Below are 25,530 nucleotides of genomic sequence, written 5' to 3' on the forward strand. Positions count from 1 at the left end.
TCAATCCAACTGAAAATGTATGGTGGAAATTGAAAGAACTGGTCCATGACAAGGCTCCATCTTGCAAAGCTGATCTGTCAAGTGCTATTCGAGAAAGTTGGAACCAGCTTAGAATATTGTTTTTATTGTTTTAACAATATTGAAGAATATTGTTTTTCATTAGTGAAGTCCATGCCCCAAAGATTTCAGTCCATCATAAAAGCCAGAGGACGATCAACAAATTACTAATTGTGTTTTTTTTTTGGTTTATTCCATATTTTTTTCCCCTCAATGATATGGAAAACAATTTTCCATTCATTAACTGAGTTTAATCTCATTTGTTTGAGGTATGTTTCACTTAACAAGAATGTTGAATTATAAAACAAAAATAGTTTCGTGTCATATCTGTGATTCATTTATTTGTTATGAAGTAAAAGAAAAAATGTGTGAACATCTAAGTGTGGTGATTCCATAATTTTTGCCAGGGTTTGTATAACATACTGAAGCTAATGCTCTGTAATTTGAATCTGAATTTGCCACTATATATTATCTATGATATATAAATAATGATGCTGAGATCTTATAGGCTTCTTTTAGCTAATAAAAATAAAATCATCACTGCAGTTCTCAAAATTAATGAAGTCCCAGAGCCCAACTCTTGACACAATGTAAGCAATCTTCATCAGAATGGACTAAATAACATTCTCTAAAACAAAAACTTACATCTCCAATGAAAGCCAGTGCTGCCAGAGCAGCCAGGGATCCTAACATTGCAGCCAGAGTGCGGTGAACAATCTGCAACAACAAATAAACAAAGAAAAATAAGATAAGAGGTAATATATCATAATTGGAGTACAATGTTTTGGCAATTTTATTACAAATCTGGTCATATAATAATGTACTAGATTTGTGCTTCCCTATGCACAATGCAGGGCATTGCTATGTGGTTGCTATGGTGTTCTGAGTGTTTTAGCACGTTGCTATGCGGATGCTAGGATGTTGTAAGTGGATGCTTAATGCCCCCAAGTCTCAATTATGTTATGGTACTTCTTACATTGAAAGCCAATGTGGTTTTCTCACCATTTTATCATCCGGCAGGCAAAAATCATAAGTCTGATTGCTTAGAAATGTAATAGCACAACAAGCTGCATGTTACGAGGTATCATTCTCACCCGTAGCACAAAATTGTTGGGATTAGGGCTTTGTTTAAATCCCAAACCCTTCTCATCAGCAACAGTAACAGTGATGATTGTCTTAGCAAACACTATTAAATATGTAAAACATAAGGCTGTAAAACAGCCTTTGGACAAGTGAATAAATTTGCTCATTAAAAATGCCTATTAACCCTCTTCCCCACTCTTCATTTATGTTCGATCCACCTCATTTCTTACATTTAATTCATTCTGACCCTTTTATGCACTCTTATAATCAAATGATAAATCCAGATTCACGAGGATGTGTGTCAGTCGACAACGTCTTCTGGTTTTCTGCTCTTCAATCACCTTAAAGTGCACTGTCAGATATCAACATCTTCAGCATCTGTTTTCCTGGTGAGAGCACTTGACTGGAACACCTGAATCAAACTTTGTCTAATGCACCTCTTTCGGTGTCATGTGTCAAGATGCCATATAAAGTCATTGCAAGACCGTGTAATCAGCTAGAAGAGCAAAAGAAGGGCGATGAGTACACAACATGCAGGATAACAGTTAATGACTCCAGTCTCGAAGGAGCAAGTAATCTATGTCAGTCCGACAACTTCCCTGAGGGGGAGGAACACTTGGTGCAATGTTGTGATTGTAAGTCTAAAACAGGACATTAAGATAAATTGTTGAACACTGCTTTCTGAGCAGAATTAATCAGCAACATGGATATGCATTGTGTTGCTTTGCATAAGAAAGTATCCTCTGAGACTAACGTTTCTCTGTTTTGTGATTTAAACCAATTACTCTCAATTATATAGTGAGAAAGAGTTTAAGCTAAATTAAATGTCAAAATGTGCTTGTGTGAGATGTAATGTTAGTTTTATACTCAAAGCCCCCCAGTTACTGAGCAACTGCAACTCTAGTCTAATTTAAGAATAATCTATCAGCCATTATTAAAGTGTTTACAAGATATCTGCAATTAGATTGTGAAAATACATTATTCATGAATCTTTTAAGGCATATTAATATTTATAAGCATATCATACTATTATATATCTCCCATTTCAGGTTTTGCCCTCTCTCGAGGCAAATTAGTTTTAGCTATCAGAGCTGCTGATGAAACTCACCATCTGAGCCCTTTTAATCAAAGTAGTTTTCAGAGTGCTGATTCTAGATCAACTCAGAGGATTATCACCAAGCTGCTGTGCAATGCAGACAGGAAGATCAGGCACAGGTCAATACAACAAAGGCTTCCTTATTTACAATGGAGTCCAAAAGTTTGAGACCACAGACTGTGGAATCTGTAATGCTAATCAAATGTTTTTTTAAATAAAATAAAAAAAGTTTTATAATTTTGAAAGATCTTAAACCAAGAAATGTTATGTAAGAAATATTTAAGATTCCACACTAATTCTTGGTCACTAATCAAACCAGCCAAAAAAAGGGGGGTATTGATGACAGATATTCTTTCTTACACTAGATAACAAGACTCTTTTGAAGATACCAAATTACGCTCGATAACATGATCGTTAGGTTGTATTCAAAACTCAAGTGCTGCTGTCATTAAAGCAAAAGGGGGACAAACCAAATGCCAAGACATAGAGAAATTCCTTTAAATGTTTACATTTTTACACTAAAATTGCTATGCTGATCATTTATTATGCTATGCTGTACTATTTTCACAAGGTGTATAATTTCAAAAATCCAAACTGATCACACTTGTAACCTGATCTCATGCTTTCATTACAATTACACATATTTTCATCAACACAATCATTGTTTCAAAACTTAAGATTATTGTAATATATATCAAGAACATTTGATTTAATCACTGAAATGCAACATTGTGATCTTCTTTCAATTTAGTACTTTTAACAATCAGTTCATTCAAGAGCAAACAATGCAAGATACATCTTTCAAATCACCTGTTGCTGAAATAATTACAATAATACAAGCAATAATTGTCATGTTAGAAAATACACTTACATTACCTAACTTGCTTAACTCACATAAAATCCATAATGTTTGTAAAAGTATTTATGTGTTACTGTATCAAAAGGTGTGACATGGCCATAAGGTTTTCTGCTAGAACAGTTTACTGTCAGTGAATGTCCTCACTGTGCCATATGACTGAATCTATACTGTAGCTGAACTTTATATAGTAATGTGCAGTCTCTACCATGGTAATGTCTCTATATACAGTATCACATCATGACATAATGTAATGTAAAATGCTGTATTTGATGCCATCTGTCTCCCGTCTTCTTATATATCTTACCAATCTCTGATCAATTCCTCTCCCTTGTATCCTGCTGTATGTTCACAAATTGCAAAACACACAGTTTTACAAATGAGGACATCCTCAAAGGGAGTTTTTTGGTGATTTTGTCAGCATTCAATAATCAGGTAATAATTAATTACATTTGGTTATCCCTAAATTGCAAACAAGTTATTTAGAAACTATATCTGTCTCTCTCTCTCTCTCTCTCTCTATATATATATATATAAAACAAAAACTGTGTCCATCTTCATTCAACAAAATGTTATTATTTTAAAGGGGGGGGGGTGATTCTATACCCACTGTAGATGCACCAAATGATTCACTGAGTTAGATTAAATAATAGACAAATGTATTAAACTGAATGAGAAGTTTGATAGTAAGAGCTTTATGAAAGGCAGTTACTGTGAATTAAACATTTATATAGATGAAACACTTATTTTGCGTAGTGAAAAGAATACTTTGTGATTGTGTATTGCACCAAGACAATTGAAAATATGCTGAAATGTTTGAAAAAAGTGCACTTTTGATGATCTGTTGTGATATTAGTACTAAGAGTTTTGAAAATTTAACAGTTGCTTGTGAAAATAGTACTAAAGCGAATTTAAAAAAACTGTAATGTCCAGTACTGTAGTATATCATCTGACTCAGCAGTCTATTAAAAGCTGATTATGAAGGCACAATCTGGGCAGCTGCACCTTCCTTCTGACACGCACACATACATTTGGCAACATCATTTGCCATTTAGATCAATGCCTGAGAACCAGCAATATTTTAATCATAACTGGACTGGGTAATGGTGGCTATATTTCCTAGTAAATCAAGATCAAAAAGTTACAGAAGCATAACTGAACATGGAGACACATTTAGACTAAGACTGTATGAGCAAGTGTTGTTTAGGTGTTATGTTACTTCTACTGAAATGTCATGCCGTGTTATGTATGTGATATTCATCATTAAAAATGAACAGGCTGCACTCAGCTGGACAGCAAAGCTACTGTGTTTTTCTAACACTTTTTGATGATATCTAAAAAGCCTGGGAACTAGTTCATATACATATCACAGTTGATTGAAGTTGTAATGTTTTCAAATGGTCAGAAAAATTAATAAAATAAAATAAAATAAAACTAAATATATTGGGGTTTGGGGAAATTTCTCATAAAAATATGATCACAGAGGTAATGCTCCCCAAGTAACCCTGTTTTAAAAACACAATAAATAAAATTAGGATGACTCACCCAATCAACAAAAAAATTTGTTCATTAGTTCACTTTTAAAAACATATAATTTGTATTTTCTCAGCTCCTTGATGACGGTGTAGCCATAGCTATGAAGCATTAGTATTAACGGTAAAAGTGGAAACATAGACCCCCAAAGTCTCCATTAGCATTCTCACAAAGGTCTAATTAAACTCTTCGACACGCAGCATGCTGTCCCTCCTAAAGAAATAAATGTAATTAGGAAGGGAGGTCCCCTCTGCCTTCATGTCCCCCTGGAGCCACACTAAAGCGCCACTTTCTCGCAAACTCTAAAAAGTGTGCACTACAGGGAGAAAAGGAAGTTAAAAATGTGGAGGAGTGTTTTGCTGTAAGGCTCTGTAATAATCTACATCTTTTAAGAGTTGTTCAGACTAATAGATATGTACAGTGAGCAAAAAAATAAAAAATTCAAACAAATAAATATATAAAATCTGAAATGATTCATTTTTAAGGTGAATTGGCATCATGAGCAATAGAGACCAGAAAAGTACATTTTTACATATAGTCCAAAGGAGACCACTAGTGACAATGGTCCTATTTTGCATTCTTTTATCATTTACATTTTTATACCAAATGATATTATCACGTTTGAGTGAACAGTTTAATTGAAAAATTAACTTGAATTTCAGAATGTCTTAGCCTGTCTCTCATTCATTTGATTGACAGCAGCACTCAAGCTACACAAACTCTGAATGATCCATGTTATCCAACATGAATTGAAGTAGGAATTTTTTGTGCTTCAGTGGAAGCAAGGGACATCTGACATTTTGTACAGGAGTTCATATGATCAATGACACAACGTGAACTAGAAATACTGCAGAGTCCTTCTTCTCGACTTTACTTCATAATATTTAATTTAGAATGTTTCAAAGGCTTAAAACATTGTGTATTTTCAATTTAAAATTAAAAAATAAAAACTGGTTTCAGGCATTTGCACTAATACAATTCGGTCATGCTATAAAATTCAAGCACTCTAAATCCAATTTGAAGTCAGTTTCTGGTATTCCAAAAATCCGATATACTTTTGTGGAATCACAGTGAGTAAAAGCTCTTCCTGTTAACATTGGTAAAGCCCAGTGACCTCTAGTGCTCGACAGCGGTACAGGTACAAATAAAAAAAATAAACTGTAAATTTATGAATAGCTACTGCCAAGGACATCTCAGTATAGTGCTGGATCTACAAGCACAACTTTAGAATGTTTATGAACCACATACCCAGCATGCCATCTACTCTTCCTGAGGAGTTACAAAAGACTACAGATATGTGCACGCAAATCTCAGACGACTCCACACCGTCAATGTGGCAAAACAGCCGAGATGATCTTGTTTATGGGGATGAAATATGGGATGAGTCACGAACGACCATTGAATGGATTATCGTGCGGTGTGAAAATAATGTCTTCACACCGACACCTCATATTTTACCTCAAAGATGATGAGCACATAGACTCCTGCCAGGATCAATCCGGCGATAAGCACCTGTGTTTCCACGGTTACATAGAGTGACTGGTGAGTCATGGACAGAGGAACCACCTGACTGTCTAACAGAAAGGCCTGCACACTGATCAGAATAGGAGCGCTGGAGGACAAGAGAAAGATACCGATTAGAGAGATGGAGATGCATGTATGGAGACGATGGAGATGCATATACGATGAAAGAAACTACTGCAAAAATAACATTATCACATGATCAAATTTACTGAACTATTAACACAGTTAAAATCTGATGACAGTAGTGTGATTAATCTGCTTTTTTTATATGGAGCAATAGATGCAATAAAGTGCACCACATAACATGAATGTCTTTGTTTGATGAGGAATGTGTAATCATACCTGCTAACCATTTCAAATGTCCTTGTTCTCAGAATTTGGTCACTTCGTTGGGAATGCAATGGTATAGTCCAGTTATAAAGCACCTGTTAGAAAAATATTATTTATATTCTGAATGTATAGAATAATCTCTTTTAATCTTTTCATTTTAATTTTATATACATTTTACATACAGCATCCTGAAAAAGTACACTGAACAAAATTATAAACGCAACACTTTTGTTTTTGCCCCCATTTTTCATGAGCTGAACTCAAAGATCTAAGACTTTTTCTATGTACACAAAAGGCCTATTTCTCTCAAATATTGTTCACAAATCTGTCTAAATCTGTGTTAGTGAGCACTTCTCCTTTGCCGAGATAATCCATCCACCTCACAGGTATGGCATATCATGATGCTGATTAGACAGCATGATTATTGCACAGGTGTGCCTTAGGCTGGCCACAATAAAAGGCCACTCTAAAAAAACAAAAGTGTTGCGTTTATAATTTTGTTCAGTGTATTTGGATACTTATAAGTGACTCCTTAAAATGTATAAATGCCTTTACAATCAAACTATAAGGCATTTAAAGACATTTAAATTTGTATTCTAGTCTACTCTATTCTATTCTATAGAAATAATACAATACAGTACCATTCAAAAGTGTATGGTCAGTAAGTTGTTTTATTTGTATTTATTTTTTTAAGAAAATACATGTACTTTCTACTTATCAAAGAATCCTGAAAAAAAAGTGTATTACGGCTTCTTCAAAAATATTAAGAAGCACAACTGTTTTCAACAAGAAATTAGAGAAATGTTTAACATGATAAGAATTGATAATAATAAGAAATGTTTCTTGAGCACCAAATCAGCATATTAAAATGATTTCTGAAGGATCATTTGATGCTGAAGACTGGATTAATGGCTGCTGAAAATTCAGCTTTGCCATCACAGGAATAAACTGCTATAATATTTCACAATATTACTGTTTTTACTGTCATTTTCATTCAAATTAATGCAGTCTTGGCAAGCATAAGAGACTTTTCAAAAACATTCAAAAATCTTTCTGACCCCAAACTATTTTTATTAAGGAATAAACACACTTTTCAAGCTAAATGTTTTACAAAATGAAATATAAAACAACATATATATTGAAACAACTCCAACCTGCTGAGTTCTTCTCCTGCGAGACCCCGCCTCTTCAGTCTGCTCCACCTGGATCAGAATATACTCCTGGGTCTCTTGAACTGCCTCCATCCCTCCCAAAAACGGCCCACCAACCTGCAGCTTCAGCAGGGAGTTGTCACGAAAATCAGTAAGATTCATGGCTACAGTGATCAGTTAGGTTAAGAAAAACTTCCATGAACTAGGGAAACAAATGAAAATACAAACACTGAATATCTATCAAGCTTTAACCTGAGTGTTTTGGAAAAATTTTGCAAACAGATGTCAGCTGGCCATGGTTTCATTTTGGACAGACAATCCCCTCCCACCAGCAGAAGGTACATTGAAGCACTTCAGTGCATTGTTCATTCTTCACATTCATCTCTCCAGCTCTGCAGGACTCACAGATTGCTGCAAGTATCAGCCAGATCTGTTGTTATGCACAAAGTCATAGGCAAGACTGTTACCATGACACAGGCCGCTGTAAATAGCAGATGGTGAGATTGTCACAGAAACGGAAATGAATTAGAGCAGCCCTTCAGTGCAATCTCCGAACCAACCATAAAATCCCCGCAGGGTCTGAGGAGTTAGCGCAGTGGCATGCATCATCACAATATTTGACTTGTGAATTAATGATTCTTATTTATCTAGTCAATGCAAATCCAAACAATGCAGATTCTCTAAAGTACACAAATGGGGAGGATACAGAAACTTTCGGTGGATGAGACTGCTAGCATCCTCCAGGGGCTTTCCCTGTCTGGATACATGCTGAAAAACAGCTGATGATTCAAATAAATATAGTTATTTCAGGGTGTCATACAAATAAAATAATTGAGCATTTGTAAGTAATACAATCATAAATGGATATTATTCTATATAACAAAAGCTGTTGAGTAGGTTTGACGACTGAAAAACTTACTGAACAGAGAACAACAATGATGAAGATGGTGATGATTGTTGTTGTCCTTAAGCAATACCTATAAAAGCAAACTTATGTTCATGTTTAGTTATGTCATCTACCTTGCAACAGAAACACATTTAATGTCCCAGAATTTTGAGTTACGGAGCTACAGTAAAGAGATTTCGGTAACACTTTAGAATAATGGTCCGTTGTTAACAAAGTAACTATGCAGGAAGTAATAGGTAGTACTACATTAATACTTAACTGGCCTAATGCATTTTTCACTTTAAAGCTAAAGTGCTACTAAGGAACTACTAGTGATCTGGACCATTATTTTAAAGTGAAAAACACCTTAACCACTCAGTAATTACTCACAAGTAAATTAATGAGTTATATAACATATTTTATATCTGACACATTCTGTACAGTCATGCATTTGTGTGACGCACTAGTGATATTTTACCAGTAGGTCTTTTGGAGTGGGATACATTGATACTGAACTGACACGAAGCAGAGATCATAATTGCGAACTAATTCAGTCATGAGATTGTCAGCATCACTTCTTAATTATTAACATTTTTAAGTGAATTTTAATTTTTATTATTATTCTGTGTTTATCATTTTTATTATTATTCTATGTTTAAGTTTGAAATAAACACTGAACATCCATCCTTTGGTAAGAGCAGTAGTCACAATTTTAAAATGCAGCCAACTTATTTGGAGGATATCAAATTCATAAATTAGTTTCCACAAAGAACCCAATTGTTCACTTTTAAGATGTTACTGTTGTGATTAGTAATTAATTGGTTATTCTTTATTAACTGGTCATAGTTCGCAAGTAGTTCTCAATGAGGATATTTTTATTTAATAATTATCAGATATCTAATAAGGAACTACCTTTGTGCTAAATTTGCTACTACTTGCTTAGTTAATCTTGCTCCTCTATTAGTTAATAGTATTAAGTTAAGTGTTAATGTAGTACTACCTATTACTTCCTGCATAGTTACTTGTTAACAACGGACCATTATTCTAAAGTGTTACCGAGATTTCTACATGCTTTTCTACAATGGTTCTCCTGTACAACTGAATGGATGGATGGATGGATGGATGGACGGACGCACGGACGGGTCCTGTTAATATTGTTGTGAATTTTTAACTAACCCCAAATTTTGAATGGTAGTGTATGTATGCCGTACCTGATGGGTGATGATAGTTTGAAGTAATGTTCACATTTATCCATGGATGTGATGTGGGAGAGACAGGCCACCTCACTGCCCAGCCTGCACCTCCTCTCCAGTTCAGCAGAGCTGGCCTCCCATGATTCCTCTCCAGATCCCAGGCTGGACTCATGCAGTGTCATGTAGGTGATACTGCACAGAACAGTATAAAAACAATGTGTTAAACACTGTGGTGCTCGCAAAATGTTGCTTTCTTTGTTTGAGCAGTCAAAGATATTGACTTCTGACTTAACCAATGGCATGAGTTTGGGGCAGGACTATCTGTTTAGTGGTCAAATGTATTATTTAGACCCGGGAAACTTGTTTACAATAATCATTATTTTTGCAGTCACAATTGTTGCCGCTAGTCTCATGGCAATGAAACACTTCACCTTTAAATTTAGTTGTGAAAATCCAATCCCTCTTGGATAACTTTTACTATCACTCAAATTAACACATCACTTCTGCAGCTAGGAAGCGATTAATAGTAGGCTAGAATCTGTGATTGCGAAGTACAGTAAATATCCACACCGGTGCGGTGACTGACAGCCACACATTCACCTCAAAACATTAGATTTAGGGATGGGCGGATCGATCCTTAAGTAACTTAGGCCTATCGATACTTTCGATACTGATGTTGTATCGAAAGGATCGATCCTCACGTAAAAATATCGATTCTAAAGTGCATTTTTTAACCATTAATTTTATTTATTTCTCAAGAAATTCAGTGCATAAAATAAGCTTCTAAGTGGAAAAATTACGGTGGCCGAGAAGTGCAAAGCAAATCACAATTCTGAAAACAAAATAACAAATTACAAATGCAAATGCAAGTCTAAAAAACAAAATAACAATTCAGAAAATGCAACAACAATTCAGAAAACATTATAACAAGTCAGAAAACACAATGACAAATTCGAAAACAAAATAACAGGAAGAACCAGCCGAAGAACAGCAGAGTCGTGGTAGAAAGTTCGGCGATGGTATTAAAGTAGCTCAGTTTAAATGTATTGTATGAATTGCCCTTACTATGGAATAAAAAATACGGGGTGTCTATTTACATTTAGTTAAAAGTGGCTGTAAGTCATCAGTTCCAGTGGTACTTGTATGGCACTAATATGCTCCCTTTTAGGGGTATAGTTGCACCTTTGAGGTTACTGCCCCAGTAAAGGGCTAAAATACAATTATAGTATATTTTATTTCTTATAGTGTAAACAAAAAGGCCTATGGAATGTTAAAAACATGGCTTTAAAATCTAATATTAAGTGAGTATAATTACTGATTATATTATTTTAATAATTTAAAAGATCAGTTTAGTTAATAGGTATCAGTATCGACGATACTGGGCTTGAAAATATCGGTATCGGATCGAAAATAAAATAAGAGGTATCACCCATCCCTAATTAGATTCATCCGCGCTGAAGCCGTGCCGGAGCACAACCCAAGGAAGATAATTCCGCAGACAGCTGCAATTGCAGGTTTTCAAACAGAGATGGCGACAAAGAGGCAAAACTTACGGACTGCAGCTTTAACTTCAACTACATCTAGAAGCTAAAATTCAGCATTTCATTATTAAAATGTAATGTCTTATATGACTCTATATGTTATACTCCATTTGCAATCATGACAAATTATGTAATTTAATTTAGCATTAAATTTAATTTTTGCTCACACACATGTATTTTTTTTACTTAATTTTTCTACACAATAGAGTTTGACATAGCTAAAAAAAATGCAAACAAGAACTACAAGAAACTGCAATAAGGGGTCCCCTTACACAGACAAACATTTAATACATTAAAATCCTGTTTGATTCCATTTGAACTTTCATTGAGCTTTCAATTTTCATAAGAAAACTTATCCTACTTTTTATTTTTCTTGACGTACCTGATAAAATAACGTTTCATGAAAATAGAAATATTCAGCACTGAAGAGGACATTATATCACCCAAACAAAATTAAATACAGGTGTAATCCTTATGACTATGACTCTTGTTACATAAAAATCACTGGCTTTAGAGTTCTGATAGGGATACATGGGTGAATCAAGGACTCAGGATGCTGAGGAAATTCAGGAAATGCAATAAACAAAATGACTCATGCCTCAAAAATATTAAAGACCTAAAAACTATTATAGATAGTTCCCACATAAAAATATTGATTTGTATACAAAAATACAAAAAACGTTTTATATAGAAATTTTGGGATTCTTATGCAAATTACATGGCTAATAACATATTCCTGACTGGTTGAGCAAACTGGAATGAGCTCCAGTCTGGTATCATATTCAATGTGTTGGAATCAATACAGATTATTATAGAGTCTGACAACTGAGAGTTCAGATACCGTACTGCAGGCAGTGTTTGGTTTAATTAAGAAGTACATAGAGGTCAAGAACACTTCAAGATATCAAAATGCCATACATTATTTGAGGAACTGTGTTTGTCTTCAACCTGGTAATATATAAAATAATTGTTGGAAATGAAGGTCACAAAGCCACTTTTTCTCATTACTGAATGATAATGAGGTCGGTAATTACAGACCCCAGGTAATATTCCTACAGCTATTCTGCAGAAGCTTTCTTGAGTAAAGCCAAGTCAACAGGCAGGGGCGCCGCTAGCTTAGACTTTCTGTACAACACTATTCTGCTGATATGGAATGAGTTTGACTACTTAATCAGGCTCTATGTAATCAGAGTGAATTTGTAGTTTTTCTATAGCAAAACTAAAATGTGTTTAAAAGTGCGACTGACCAAATCGTCCGGCTCGGTTTGCCCCCCTCGAACTCAAAGACATCTCTAATTTGACAGTTTACCATCTGATCTCACTCAGTGACTCTAGGCTACGTAGGATGGGATGAAACCATGCAGTGAATGGGGGGAGATAATTTTGCCGGAAATGCAGAATAAGCCGTAATTTGTTGTTTTATTTGTAACTCTTTGGTAGATACATTTATAATTCCTATTACATTACTACTACTACTACTGTTACTACTAAAAAAACAGATCTCTGGGGGCCCCAAAAGTGCGTGGGCCCTTAGAATCGTCCTAACTTTCCCCCCCTTAGCGGCTCCCCTGTCAACAGGTCCTACAACTTTGAAAGAAAGAGGGATACATTCCGTGTGTACGAGTGGTTAATGCTTTGCAAACAAAAATGATATTCTATTATGCTTAACAGATGATTAATTAATATTAAAATAACCAGAAAAGCCATTAAACATTGATTTGTATAGTTTGGTACATATAATTATAACCGAATGCGTATCAACCTCTGATCTGTTTGCAAATGATTAATTGAAAAAGATTATTATAAAGTAGGAGTGCCAGTGGATTTTATTGTTATTTGTAAGCAATTAAAGGAATACATACATAAGTCAAATAAATACATACATTTTGGTTTCAAATAAAATGAAATCAAGAAAAACAAACCTTAACGGAATTGTTCATTGAAGAACAGAAAAGAAAACAAGAACATCTAATATATAATACTGTGAAACCAAAGGGGAAATATATTTAGGCTCACCTGTCATTTTGGGGAAACTTGAGAAGGGGTGACCGTTCTGTGTGGTTGGCTTGGTTGGATTTGCCTTTGAGGAGGTTTACCATGCTGAAGCTGTGCCTGGGAACAAGGAGAAAACTTATTAAATCTGAGCATGATGTCGGTCATAAATAACATCTCAGCCACATTTAGAAATCAATTCTTGGCATCCATTTTTAATGACTCTTCTATAAAAACTGACAGCTGAAATAAAATGGAACTAAAAGTCTTTGAGCAGAACTGAAAGTCATTCTTCCTTTTTGGTCTCTGTTCAGTCATCTTTACACCATAATCAAACATCCTGGTCTAGTGTGTCAAACAAGGTCTAAGCTACATGATCATAAAATAAATGTAGATTTGCAAACATAAGCAAGCTACACATCCAAAAGATTAAGGACAATTATATAAGTCATCCTTCTGGTCCATTGTGTCCTCCTACAGCTGTCTTGATGATTTAACTGACACCTCGTAACTTGTCAGGGTGGATGGGCATCAGGTAGTTTGCAGATTCACAGAGGAAAGAATATGGTTATGACAGGTGTATGGACAACAGCATGCTGCTTATCTGGGCCTTGAAAACTAGAATAATGTTCTGGCCTTGGTTTACATGCTATAAAACACAGTGGCACGATGAAATAAACTATTGCTTTGTGACTTTGTCTTGTGTCAGTGACAGGCTTATGTAATGCATGAATCCCTCAAAAAAGTAAATGCCACAATCTCATGATTTTAAAATATTTATCTTTCAACATGTCATATAACAGATATCCAAGTTAAGAGTATCAATCAAAGAAATCAGGACTATAAAGTACATGCAAAACTGAAATGCTGACCCAGGGTATCAGTTGTTTTAATTCTGATTCTCACCCATCTAGAATCAGAAAAAAACTGCAGACAGGCTAAATCCAGAAGAACTGTGGCAACGTCTCCAAGATGCTTGGAGATATCTATATGTCTTAAATGTACAGTCAAACCAAAATTTATTCAGACACCTTCAACATTTCACACATTATCACAGTTTATTCGCTATAGTTTAGAAAATGGTAATAAAATATGACAAGAACTCAGAGTTAAACTGTGTCAGAACAAATTCATCTTGATAATGTCAGATAACACTTAAGCAAAACATGGTCAGGTCAAAGTGTCTGAATAATTTTTGGTCCCAAATTTGTATCAATTTTACTGGTAGTCCACTGTATAAAGAATTTTTGGGTATAATATGTCACAGTTGACTTTATTTAGCTATCCTTACTTACATAAATGAACTATAGTGTCCTGCACCAACTACTAAAAAAAATATAAAAGATTATTTCTGGTGTCTGAATAATTTTTGTTTTGACTGTATACAGTATTTATAAAATATATTGTGATTTCAGTTTTATTTCAAATAATTCTGCAGCACTATTTGGTTATTTTAATTTTACATTTGATTTATTTAATTATTATCTTTTCATTAACTCCTGAACCCTGTGCAGTTTCCTTGCGAACCCCCGTTTGGGCAACCCTGACATGCATCAATAATAATTATTTATAATTATAATAATTTTGTAGTACCACATTAATGTATTTCAACTGTAATACCACATTAATGTATTTCAATATAATTTGGGCCATTAGCATTCCTTCATTCAGTAATCACACTTTATCCTCTCTACTTCCTCAGACAAGGAAAGCTTTATTTACTGTAGTCAATCATTTCACATCTCATATACTCAATAACAACAGAAAAATCAATAGAAGTCTCAAGAAGAAGAGGGGGAAGAGAAAAGATCAGTTCTGAGCTATTGCTCAATGCTCAGAGACACCAGCAGTGTTGATATTTTTCGGCCTGTGTGAACAGAACAGATGGAAATCCCGAGAACTCTGTGGGCTAATTACTGGAGTCTCTTCACTAATCTAATAATCGAGAAAAATTCTCTGTTTGTCATAATTAATGACAGTTTAAATGGGTAAAGTCCCTCTTATCTCTTCAATTGGCTCTGAGTTTGTGTGTGAGTTATGGAGAGCTTTTTGCAGAATGCCAGAATAGATCAATGCTGCTCAGCACAGGCCAGACTATAGACTCAACCCTAGTACAATTCTAACACATCATTGGGCAAATCCCAAACCTCAGCTGCTTAGCATTACAGAGGACTCAAACAACTCACCCACCCCTACCGATGCCTCAGTTCACTGCAAACAGCTGGGATGGGGTGTGTGTGTGTGTGTGTGTGTGCTTTTATGTGCTCCAGACAAGACATAATAGCCATGGCCTCCAGGATATATCCTGGTGTTGAGTTTGGGCAAAAGGGAGATTAGACAGGATATTTCAAGGCCTTTAATCCCTCTCCCTGCAGTTACACAACGGAGAGGAGATTTGAAATGTTAGCTCTCAGAATGCAGGATTTATAAATGAAGCAAAGCTTTCTCTTATTGTGCATGAACCCGAGTGTGTGAGGTTCAGATGAGAATGAAACCAAAGAGGGGGAGTACATAACCCAGTGGGACACCTACCATCCTCTTAGATCCAGCATAGAATAAAAGTCAAATTGAATGCTACCTGACATACTCAATTTAATTTCATGAACAATATGAAGAAAATTGCTACATTTTTAATAATATCATATTGTAAAGTCAAACAGAAATTTCAGTTTCAGTTCAGTATTAATTAGAGTTTTTTTCTAATTAATACTTTTGTTCAGCAAGGATGCATTAAACGGCTCAAAAGTAACAGTAAAAATATTTACAGTGTTACAAATGTGTCTGTGGACACACACACACACACACACACAATATATACTTATATCTGTTTTTACAGTACTTTTGATCAAATAAGTGCAGTCTTGGTGAGCATAAGAGACTTTCAAACCCATTAAAAATATTACTGACACCAAACTTTTAAACAATAATATGCGTGTAATAATATATAGCATATTTATATATAATTGTGGCATATTTCCCATCGGACAAACTATTGAAACTTTCTATTTAATTCAATTACGGAATATATAAGATAGAGAAAGTCATAGAGAACAGAGAAACAACTACTTAAATGCATATTTTGTAAAATAATACATGTGATGTGATCAGCTGATTTCATTGAGAGTGGTTATCATTAAAGAATTCCTGTACGAGAGAGCAGTCATGAGAGCAGAAGCAGATCTCATCTCATGCATGACTAACAATTAATCACGTGATGGCTGATCTAAAACTGTACTGTCTAATCTGAAAAATGTAACAACCACAAGCTTGAGATTAAGGACCCCCATCGTCATATTCTACAGTATTTCACACACACATTTTTCCGTTGTTGCAATGGCGTTACTACAGTAATGTGACTCCACACGTGAGCACCAATCCTCTTTAGAGTCGATTAGCAGCTGTTTCACACAGAAAAGCTCTCACTAAGGGTTCTGGAGACCTTATCTGCCAAATGTGTTCAGATGAATGTCAGCCATAATAGTAGAAGTGCACTGTTACAATGAATTCGTAAAGTACATTTTGCATTAAGATTCCTTTCCCAGCATGAGCTTTCTTTGAAACATCTCAAAGGTGAGGTGTTGTACTTTGTTAAAATACTTTCTCTTACCACAGTTTAATGTGCAGGGACAACTATAAGCAAGTCATTTGTAGACTGATCTCCCAGAAGAGTATAAACGCTGTGGCACTATCAAGCTTGAAAGTCTGGTTGAGTGTGTTTGGGGCGGGAATACCCATTGGTCCAAATCATCTTTGACATATGGTGCATTCAAGTCCTCCAGGAAAGTTTGTATTTACAATTTGAGAAGTCGTAATTAAGACGTCAGGTGTGTTCAAGTCACGTTGGGTGGAGAAAGTTGGCGATGTACCCAGGGTTATTAACTAAAACTAAACTAAAACAATTTTAAAAAAATTACTTTAAATAAAATAAACATTAACCGAAATAATTTCAATAATTCATTTAAAAAACTTCATTTCAGCTAATATTTCTCATTTTAATTTAGTTTAACTTGGTGTACTCAAATAACTAATAAATAAATAAGTAAATAAAAAAATATATATCAAAATGTATTTCATTTTTTAACTATTACATAATGGCAAATAAAGAAAGCTGGTGTGTTTTAGCTTTTTATGTTTTTATTCAAATTATGAAGGTGCTACAAATGAAAATGTTAAATATATTTATATATTATATTAGTTATTATAATTGTACAATACTATAATTTTTTTTTACATGCAAGCTAGATTTACTTTAAATGTAAAAATATTAATAATAATAATTTTATTTTAAAAAATTACCATCAATACAGATGCAGGAACTCAAAGAAAGTTGTGAGTTTCCCACTTGTAATTACGACGTGTAATTATTAACTTGAATGCACCATTAAACTAATAACTAATTATTATTAATTATTAATTACAATATAAAAAATATAAAACTAAAATATACTTGGATAGTTCACCAAAAAAAGGTACATTTCTGTTATCATTTGAAAAATGTCTTAATTGTTTGTTTGTTTTTGGTCCATATAATGAAAGTCAGTGGGACTTGATGTTGCTTTGGACTCCACTGACTTTCACTGTATGGACAAAAACATTCCTTAAAATACTTCTTTTGTGTTCAGTAATTCAAGTATGGAACAAAATGAGAATGAGTATATGATGGATGAATTTTAAATTTAAATTTTGGAGTGAAATATCCCTTTAACAGTATTTATTCTTGATTAAGTATTTGATAGTTATCAAATTACTCAATTACTACTGTCCTACCTATCATCTTGATGGACGTCAGTGTAGATTATGCAGTGTCCCGAGGGCATGGCTGCAGCCTGCTGCAATTTCTGCGTTTCTCTTTTCCCAGAGAATCCCTCCAGCAGACGAAGCTCATCAAAGTTCCCAGCCACAGTGTCAGACTGTCTGCGGCCTACCCTGCTGGAGTGACCCTGTCCTCCGGTTTGAGACATCTCCACCTCAATATTGCTCTTATTCTCCAGATACATCTTCACTCAGGCACACTGGACCGCAACTGGAGGAGAAGGGGAGCACTGAGGTAAAATGATCTTTTAATGTAGCATAGGTTTCATATTTATGATAACTAGCATCAGATGAGTTCTTTTGAGACTTACATTTCCAGATTAAAATTACTTCTATAAGCCACATACAGAACAATGATGTACAGACATAAATAATTATAGAAACAGAACTGCATCTCGTATGATTTTATACCATAAGGATGCACCTGCCCCCTCTAGTGCTTCCCATGCATATAGCAAATAAAGTCAAATAACACTCATATGTTTTCCATCAAGACTCATAATTACTAAGACACTTTAGATACATGGAATGATAAGTATTAATGCAGAGTATGAATGCCACACACACTACTGTAAACCTTCTAAAAGAATAAGGTCACATATTATAGCCACAGTCCCTATGCTGTTTCAACGTCTCAGGCACTTAAAGAGTTAACCTCTCAATCGGTGACTGACAGTTAGAGTGTAAGGTTCCAGTCTGAGAGTCACAGACACAGCACCATCCTAATTAAGAACTTACTTCACCCTTTTGACCCTGGCATTACTTTTCCACACAGCCTCCTTTACACAGAGACCTACATCTTCACACACAGACCTCCATGAACTCACAGCTGTAGAGTCTAAAACAGATTTCAACTTTGTTCAACGAGTTTTGTGTGTGGGGGTAAGTAGGCTGTTTTTGTTTTGTTTTTTGGGCAGAAGAACATTGTGCAAAATGTATTACTCATTTTAATGACCACAACTTTTAGAGTTGCATTTGTTTTTTACATTGCCTAAATAAAATGTGTCGCTTGCCTGTGCAAAACCCATCTAGGGTGTTGCAAGTGGTTGCCAGGATATTGCTTTGCTTTTGTTAAGGGGTTCCAAGGGGTTATGAGGGTGTTCCAGCCCAATTTAATTAGTATTCATATGTAATGATTACGTGTATATTTTCTAATTTTTCGATATCTGAAACAAACAATATGGACGTACTGACTGCATTGAAAACAAATGTATTTATTTACATATGCATAGCTTTAGAAACATAAAAATCTTTACAATCTTTAATGTTGTTATTGTTAAGTGAAACTAAAATAATTAAAAATAATTTCCTTGCTCTTTATTGAATCAAACAAGCTCTATTGTGCCAGTGGTCAATACAAAGTGCTCACTGTCAGGGTGTTAACAGTCTGCAGAAACAGGTCATCTGTTGTCTCAAGAGTGAGTGTTACAATGTAAATGCAACACATCAGCAATATTTCTCTTTCAACCCCTATTCAAATCAGCCCTAACTCCAGCTCTAAGATAGATGGTGGGCCGTACTGTACGAGTCTCGGGTCGGACAGTTTTACTAGTATTTTACTAGCAAGTCATTCTGCAAATATTTGCAGCTTAGAGAGAGAAAGAGAGATTCAAATTAATATAAAATTATTAACTGATTTTTTTTATTAACTCAAATTTTTGTTAAAACAGTGGTTCAAAATTGTATTTTATTTTTTTTTTAAATAATATTTACTCATTTAATTTTTACTAAATTTAATTTTAAGAAATAAAATGGATTTGCAGCTTGCATTTATTTATTTATTTAAATAACTGTAGTTCAGAGCAAAAGCTAGAGGCTTTACCTCTGAATCAGAGCAAGATTAATCTGTTAAGAACCTTAACACACACAAAGCTCTCACACACTCTCCAGACATTACTGTACATTCCTCTTTGCCCCCTCCCTCCTCTCTCTCAGTGTGGGAAGAAATATTAATCCATTGAAAAATGCATTTAGTACAAATACTGTATGTATGAGACCATTTCAAATCAAATAAAAAGGTCAGGTTTTTTTGTGGATTTTTTTATATAAAAGGCAAATACACTTAATAAAAATAGAACTGGATATACATGGGTCTTAAATTATAATCACCATTCAAATTACATACAAAGTTAACTAAAGATATATGCAAATTATAATTGAATTCACTTCACTGTTGCAGTTTAGTAACCAAAAAGGTCCCTTTTTTATTTGTTCAGACAATTTTTAAATTGTATTAAAATATAAGGAAATATTTTACTTATCCTGTATAACTGAACTCTTACCTTTCTTTCTTTCTTTTTTTTTTTAACAAAACTGAATTTCTTACCTGCCAATTCAGAGAATGAAACGGGCGAGATGATGATAATGATGATGATGATGATATTATAACATTAAAACAAAAATGAAAAAGTCAAAAAAGAAACCCAGGTGGTCCAAACAGCTCTGGCTGGCTCATGAGTGCCACACACAGGCTGCAGGTTTTCATGAGCTCAGGAGGAGGAGGAAGATGCTCACTCTTAAATGGAAATTGTAGACTTCTAGGAGATGGAGGGAGTGACCCACAGCAAACTCTGCACACAGACAGAAAAGAGTGAATAAACAGCCCTCCCTCTTTCCTCTTCTCTCAGACCCTAAGATACCTTGTGGAAGTGGACACTCATTGACACTGGTGGTGTTTAAGACATGCCCAACTTTCCCTCAAATGCCTGAAGACACCCACCCCTTTTCATACCAAAACAATACACACAATGAAAAAAATGATTGTTTCTTGCACACATACTCAAGTATTACTCACTAGCAACTTGCTATGTATGACGTTATTGCTTAAAGCTTCTCTTACTTACAAGAGCTAAAGGAATCTCAATGCCCTACTTTGCATCCGTCTTACTGCCAAGACCTGCTTTTACAAGGATCAGTCAAACAAAACAAAAAAAAAATGGAGCAATTGAAATAACTCTTTCATGTCTTGTCTAAAATTCCAGAAGAGATTGCTGAGAGTTGATTTGAAAATCTTCATCAATATCACAAACTGTGCTCTGGAAGACTGTAATTGAGATTTCAATATGAATGTAAATATTTGTCATCAGATGATTCCATATCCAATTTTTCCAGTGCTCTTAATATTAATATTATAGCTCCATAAATTCACTGCATTTCATCAATTAGCTCATTTGCACCTGCTGTTATTGTGCCTAACACAATTTAAGAGAAACATCGGCGACAAAGTTGATACTCAAAAGAACTGATCAGTTCCTTGAGATGCAAAATGAGCTTTTATAATAAGCATTATTTTTTTGTTTATTTACCAGCATCACTAACTCGATACTTCCCCATTTTTCTACAATCTGCGTCCACACAATTTTCACAATCTGTAATTAAAATGTTCACATTCTTTCATAACCTGCAATTAAAAAAAAAAACGGGTGTCAGCACCGAGCAGAGCAGATCATTGGCAGAGGTCATTGTCAGAGGAGAGGAGGCAAATTAACCCTGAAATTCAACGTCAGAGGTCATATGGCATCATCCTATTTATGTTTTAAAGGAAGTGATAAGAGCTTAAAAGACATAAATTATCCAGAAGCTGATTCTGGGTGGGCAACTTTTAACACACAGAGTTCTGCAGCGCACCTAAAATTACACACTTTCTTTCGTTTCTTTGTGCATCACGTTTCAGAATAAAATGCATGTGAAAGTGTTATAAAGCAGCCAGAAGGAAAGCAGGAGAGAGCTGAGTGATCATGGAGGTGATGTGGTGTATTACACAAGTCGAAAAAAAGTGCCGCTGTGGGGAAGACGAAAGAGTCAGAAAGACTTTCATGTGACTTCTAGATTCTGGATTTTGGCCCAGTGCACACAGTCTGAGGTCTTCACTCATCTACACTTGTGTCTGAGGGTTATGGCCAATTTATACACAAGACAGATTATTATGCACGCACAAACATTAAATGTACATTAATAAAGTTGAGTCCAAAAATCTGAGACCACATTGGAAATCTGGGATTTAAGACCTAAAAACAAAGCAAAGAGAAGTAAAAAAAAAAAAAAGCAGCAAAGCATAGCAAAAAAGAAAGAAATAAAAAGGCAACAACTAAACAAAACACAAAACAAAAACCAAAAAAATGAATATGTCTTGCTTCCAAGATCATGCTGGATAAAACGATCATTAAGTTTTACACAAACTTGTAGAGATCATGCTCAAGTGCTGCTGTTATTAAGGCAAAGGCACGTCATAAGTTATTATTTCAAGTCCGTTTTGGACTTTCTGCGCAAAAAAACGCCCTCCGGCTTTTCCTCATTTCAACATACACTGATGATGACATGATACTGATAAGAGGGAATTGATTTGAGAATAATCAAGACAGACAACTCCTTCAATCAGACAGCTGTTTGGATTCATTTATATTTCCTTAGCACTTCCTGCACATTCCTCAAAGAAATAAACTGTGGGTGTGATGTAGTATCAGCTCAGTGATCCTGTGGGAGCCCATTTATACTGGTGTACAACAGAAATGGGAGAGATGGTGAAACCCACTAAAAGTGCATAATTGGACTTTGTAAGGTCAAACAAGAGTGTTCAGATAACAACGAGGAAAGGAGACACAAAGAGGTAAAAATAAGTATGCTTTAGTGGTATGTGCCAGTATGTGGCTATTGAGATCCCATAAAACGTCCAACGGATCTAGCCAAAGGATCCCGGCTGTCTGAGCTCTCCTAATCGCAAAAAAAGTCAGTTAGGAAAAAAACTGACCACACACATGTCCTCCTCTGCTTATGTAACCCAACCGATTGAATTCAAGTCTTCTTGCATAACATTTCATTTACTGAATCGACAGCAAGAGGAAGAAAGGTACAGGAACGTCTCAATTTTAAGATTAATTAAATCATTTAATTTAAAGAAAGATTTAATTAAATGAAATAAACAGTGGGGTCCACTAGTGAAAAATATTGTATCAGCATTTATAGGTAGGTAGGTAGATAGGTAGATAGATAGATAGATAGGCGTTTGTACATTTTTAACATTACTTTAAGAAAAACTCAAGGTGCTTACAGTTACAGCGCTGTGTTAGTGCATGTGCAGTATGAGTTCCATAAATATTTTGAATATGATGGTCCCTGCTAATGCACTTTGGCATGCTACACTTCAGTGACCTTGATACGCAAAGCAAATTCTATCAAAAAAGGTTTTCACAAACCAAAACTCAGATACACAGCCCGATTAGCTTAAAACAAGTGTTTTGGTTTTCTCAGGCTGTTTGAACAATTTATGAATGCACAGTAAAGTCAGACCTTCCTGCTGCATTCAAGTACAGTTTTACAGCTCTGGTTCTTTTCTTCTGCCTGCCTGGAGCCAACCCGACATGAGTAGAGCACCTGACTCATTCCAGCATAATGCGCTCTGTGATTTCTGCTTATGAAAGAAAGAAAAAAGCATTAAGATGGTGAAGAATGCTCCGGATTTCTAAGCCAAACTAAGCCATCATAAAACACTTTCCTCTCGGTCATGCACCCCTAATACCCTTTTATCTCCACAACAGAGAAGGCAGGTTACGATGTGACCTTTGACCTCTGAGCTTAATACTGTGGCCCATTAACAACAAAGCCTGTGAACCAAGAGCAATATATGCAGAGCTAGATGGCTCAGCCGGTTCACAGATAAACATCACTTGACTATCCTCTGAGTGCACGTGAGAGCTGTAAGGGGGTGGAAGTGCTCACTCTTTTCCACATAAGCCAGTACGAGTCGTGCAGGTCATTATGAGGATTTTATTAAACCGTTTACGTTAGTGTTTGATAGGAATGTGTTTTAACTGGTCTGGAAATCCCATACGAGACTAAAGCCAAAGTAGACTGAACCTAAACCATGTTAACCTGAAACAATGGCAAACTGACTACATATTTGGGGATTTCAAATATTGTATATAAAATTGTACTTTTTGAATGCATTTGATTTCATTATAATTAGTAGAATCATTATTTCTAGTACTGATGCCAGAAGAAAGTCATGTCAAGGCTTACATTTTCAAACTCAAACGACAAATTGGAATTTTAGAATAAACTGTTACCAGTGTTTTCAGTGATAGTGAATATGGATTTTTTTTTTTTTAAATACGGGTTATCACATTACATATCGAGCATAATTAAAACTACATAATATATGTTGTTACTTGTTACTGCTTAAAATGTGATATTTACTGTACAGTTTGTCTTTAGGAATAAAAACACCAAAAGCTAACATACAGTCTGCAAAAACAGAAAATGTAAAATTATATCATTTAGAAAAAGAAAAAAAAAAAAAAACAATGCATTTCAGATATATCGACCAATATTTTGAACGATATAATGGCGACTATACTGCTATCGGCTAGTATTTTTTTCTTTTTATAATTCTGCATTGAATTTTTCCCAATTCAAACAAGCAATTTATACTATGAACACACAAAAATATATAATTAAATCATCCAAAAATTCAGGAAAAAAATTCAAAACGAGAAAATAAAACTTACAAGAGAAATTTGGTTTAAATTTATTAACAGAAATTAACATTTATTTATAACATGGAAATGAGACCTCTCATTAACACATGGCACAATCAAATTATATACATTCCATTAGGAGAACAGTGCAGACACATATAGGAGGAGGAGAGAATACAGTGACCGACAACCTAAAAACAACCCCTGATCCGACTTCCACTGATCAAATGAGAAAACAAAATATCCTGCTCAGTTAAAAAGGTTTTTAAAGAAACACTGCTGTTTTCAAATAAAGAGGCGAAGTTCATAATACTACCTATTTAACACAAATTCAATCAGGAGTCTGTCAGGAGTCGTCTACCACAGTGCTAGGCTAAGCGGTCTGTCCTCTGTAATAAAACATGAACACAATGTTTAACAAAGAGATGTGTAGTTTCTCCTGTCTTCCTGGTTCTCTTCACAACAAAGATAAAAAACAAATCTATCTTGCTTTTCACCAGCTTAATAGTGCTTTAAAGTTAATTGCACATAATGATATACACTTATTACTCTTCTTTTAGTTGTATTTGTGTCTATGCACATATTAATAAGTGAGATTAAAACAGACAACTTCGGTTCAGTTTTCATTTAAACTTCTTTTGTCAGCTTATTTTCAAGACTTCCTACAACTTACCACACTATCTGTCTCTCTCTCTGTGTGTGTGTGTGTGTGTGTAAATGTCAACGATTCTGTGTTTTTCTGTCAATGTGGGGTGCTGTGTGTACATTAATGAGGAAAAAAAATTAACTTAAATGATTTTAGCAAATGGCTGCAATATAACAAAGAGTGAAAAATTGAAGGGGGTCTGAATACTTCCCGTACCCACTGTATACACACGGAAACTTGTTTCTGGAATGGAATAGAAAATAAAAATGGAAGGGTGCCCTCTGTCCCCACTGTTGTTCGTGTTGGCAGTCTAACCCCTAGCTATGGCAGTGACAGTACATAAAGGAATATCAGGCA

At 34.9% G+C, this 25,530-nt stretch overlaps 1 protein-coding gene across 1 annotated transcript; it reads right to left on the bottom strand.

Moving 5' to 3' along the window:
* LOC107685328 (P protein-like) lies at positions 1–20,469 on the bottom strand. Its single transcript, XM_016481879.1, has 11 exons — positions 20,381–20,469; positions 18,010–18,265; positions 13,267–13,362; positions 9,728–9,901; positions 8,550–8,607; positions 8,337–8,409; positions 7,634–7,794; positions 6,492–6,574; positions 6,084–6,237; positions 703–774; positions 1–9 (listed from the first exon to the last, which is right to left on the bottom strand). The coding sequence occupies exons 2-11, from the start codon at positions 18,237–18,239 to the stop codon at positions 1–3; spliced, it is 1,110 nt and encodes a 369-aa protein (XP_016337365.1). The 5' UTR covers positions 18,240–18,265; positions 20,381–20,469.
* Positions 20,470–25,530: the final 5,061 nt, after the last annotated feature.

The sequence above is a fragment of the Sinocyclocheilus anshuiensis genome, unplaced genomic scaffold, assembly GCF_001515605.1.
Source record: "Sinocyclocheilus anshuiensis isolate Anshui unplaced genomic scaffold, SAMN03320099.WGS_v1.1 scaffold385, whole genome shotgun sequence".
Taxonomy (NCBI): Eukaryota; Metazoa; Chordata; class Actinopteri; order Cypriniformes; family Cyprinidae; genus Sinocyclocheilus; species Sinocyclocheilus anshuiensis.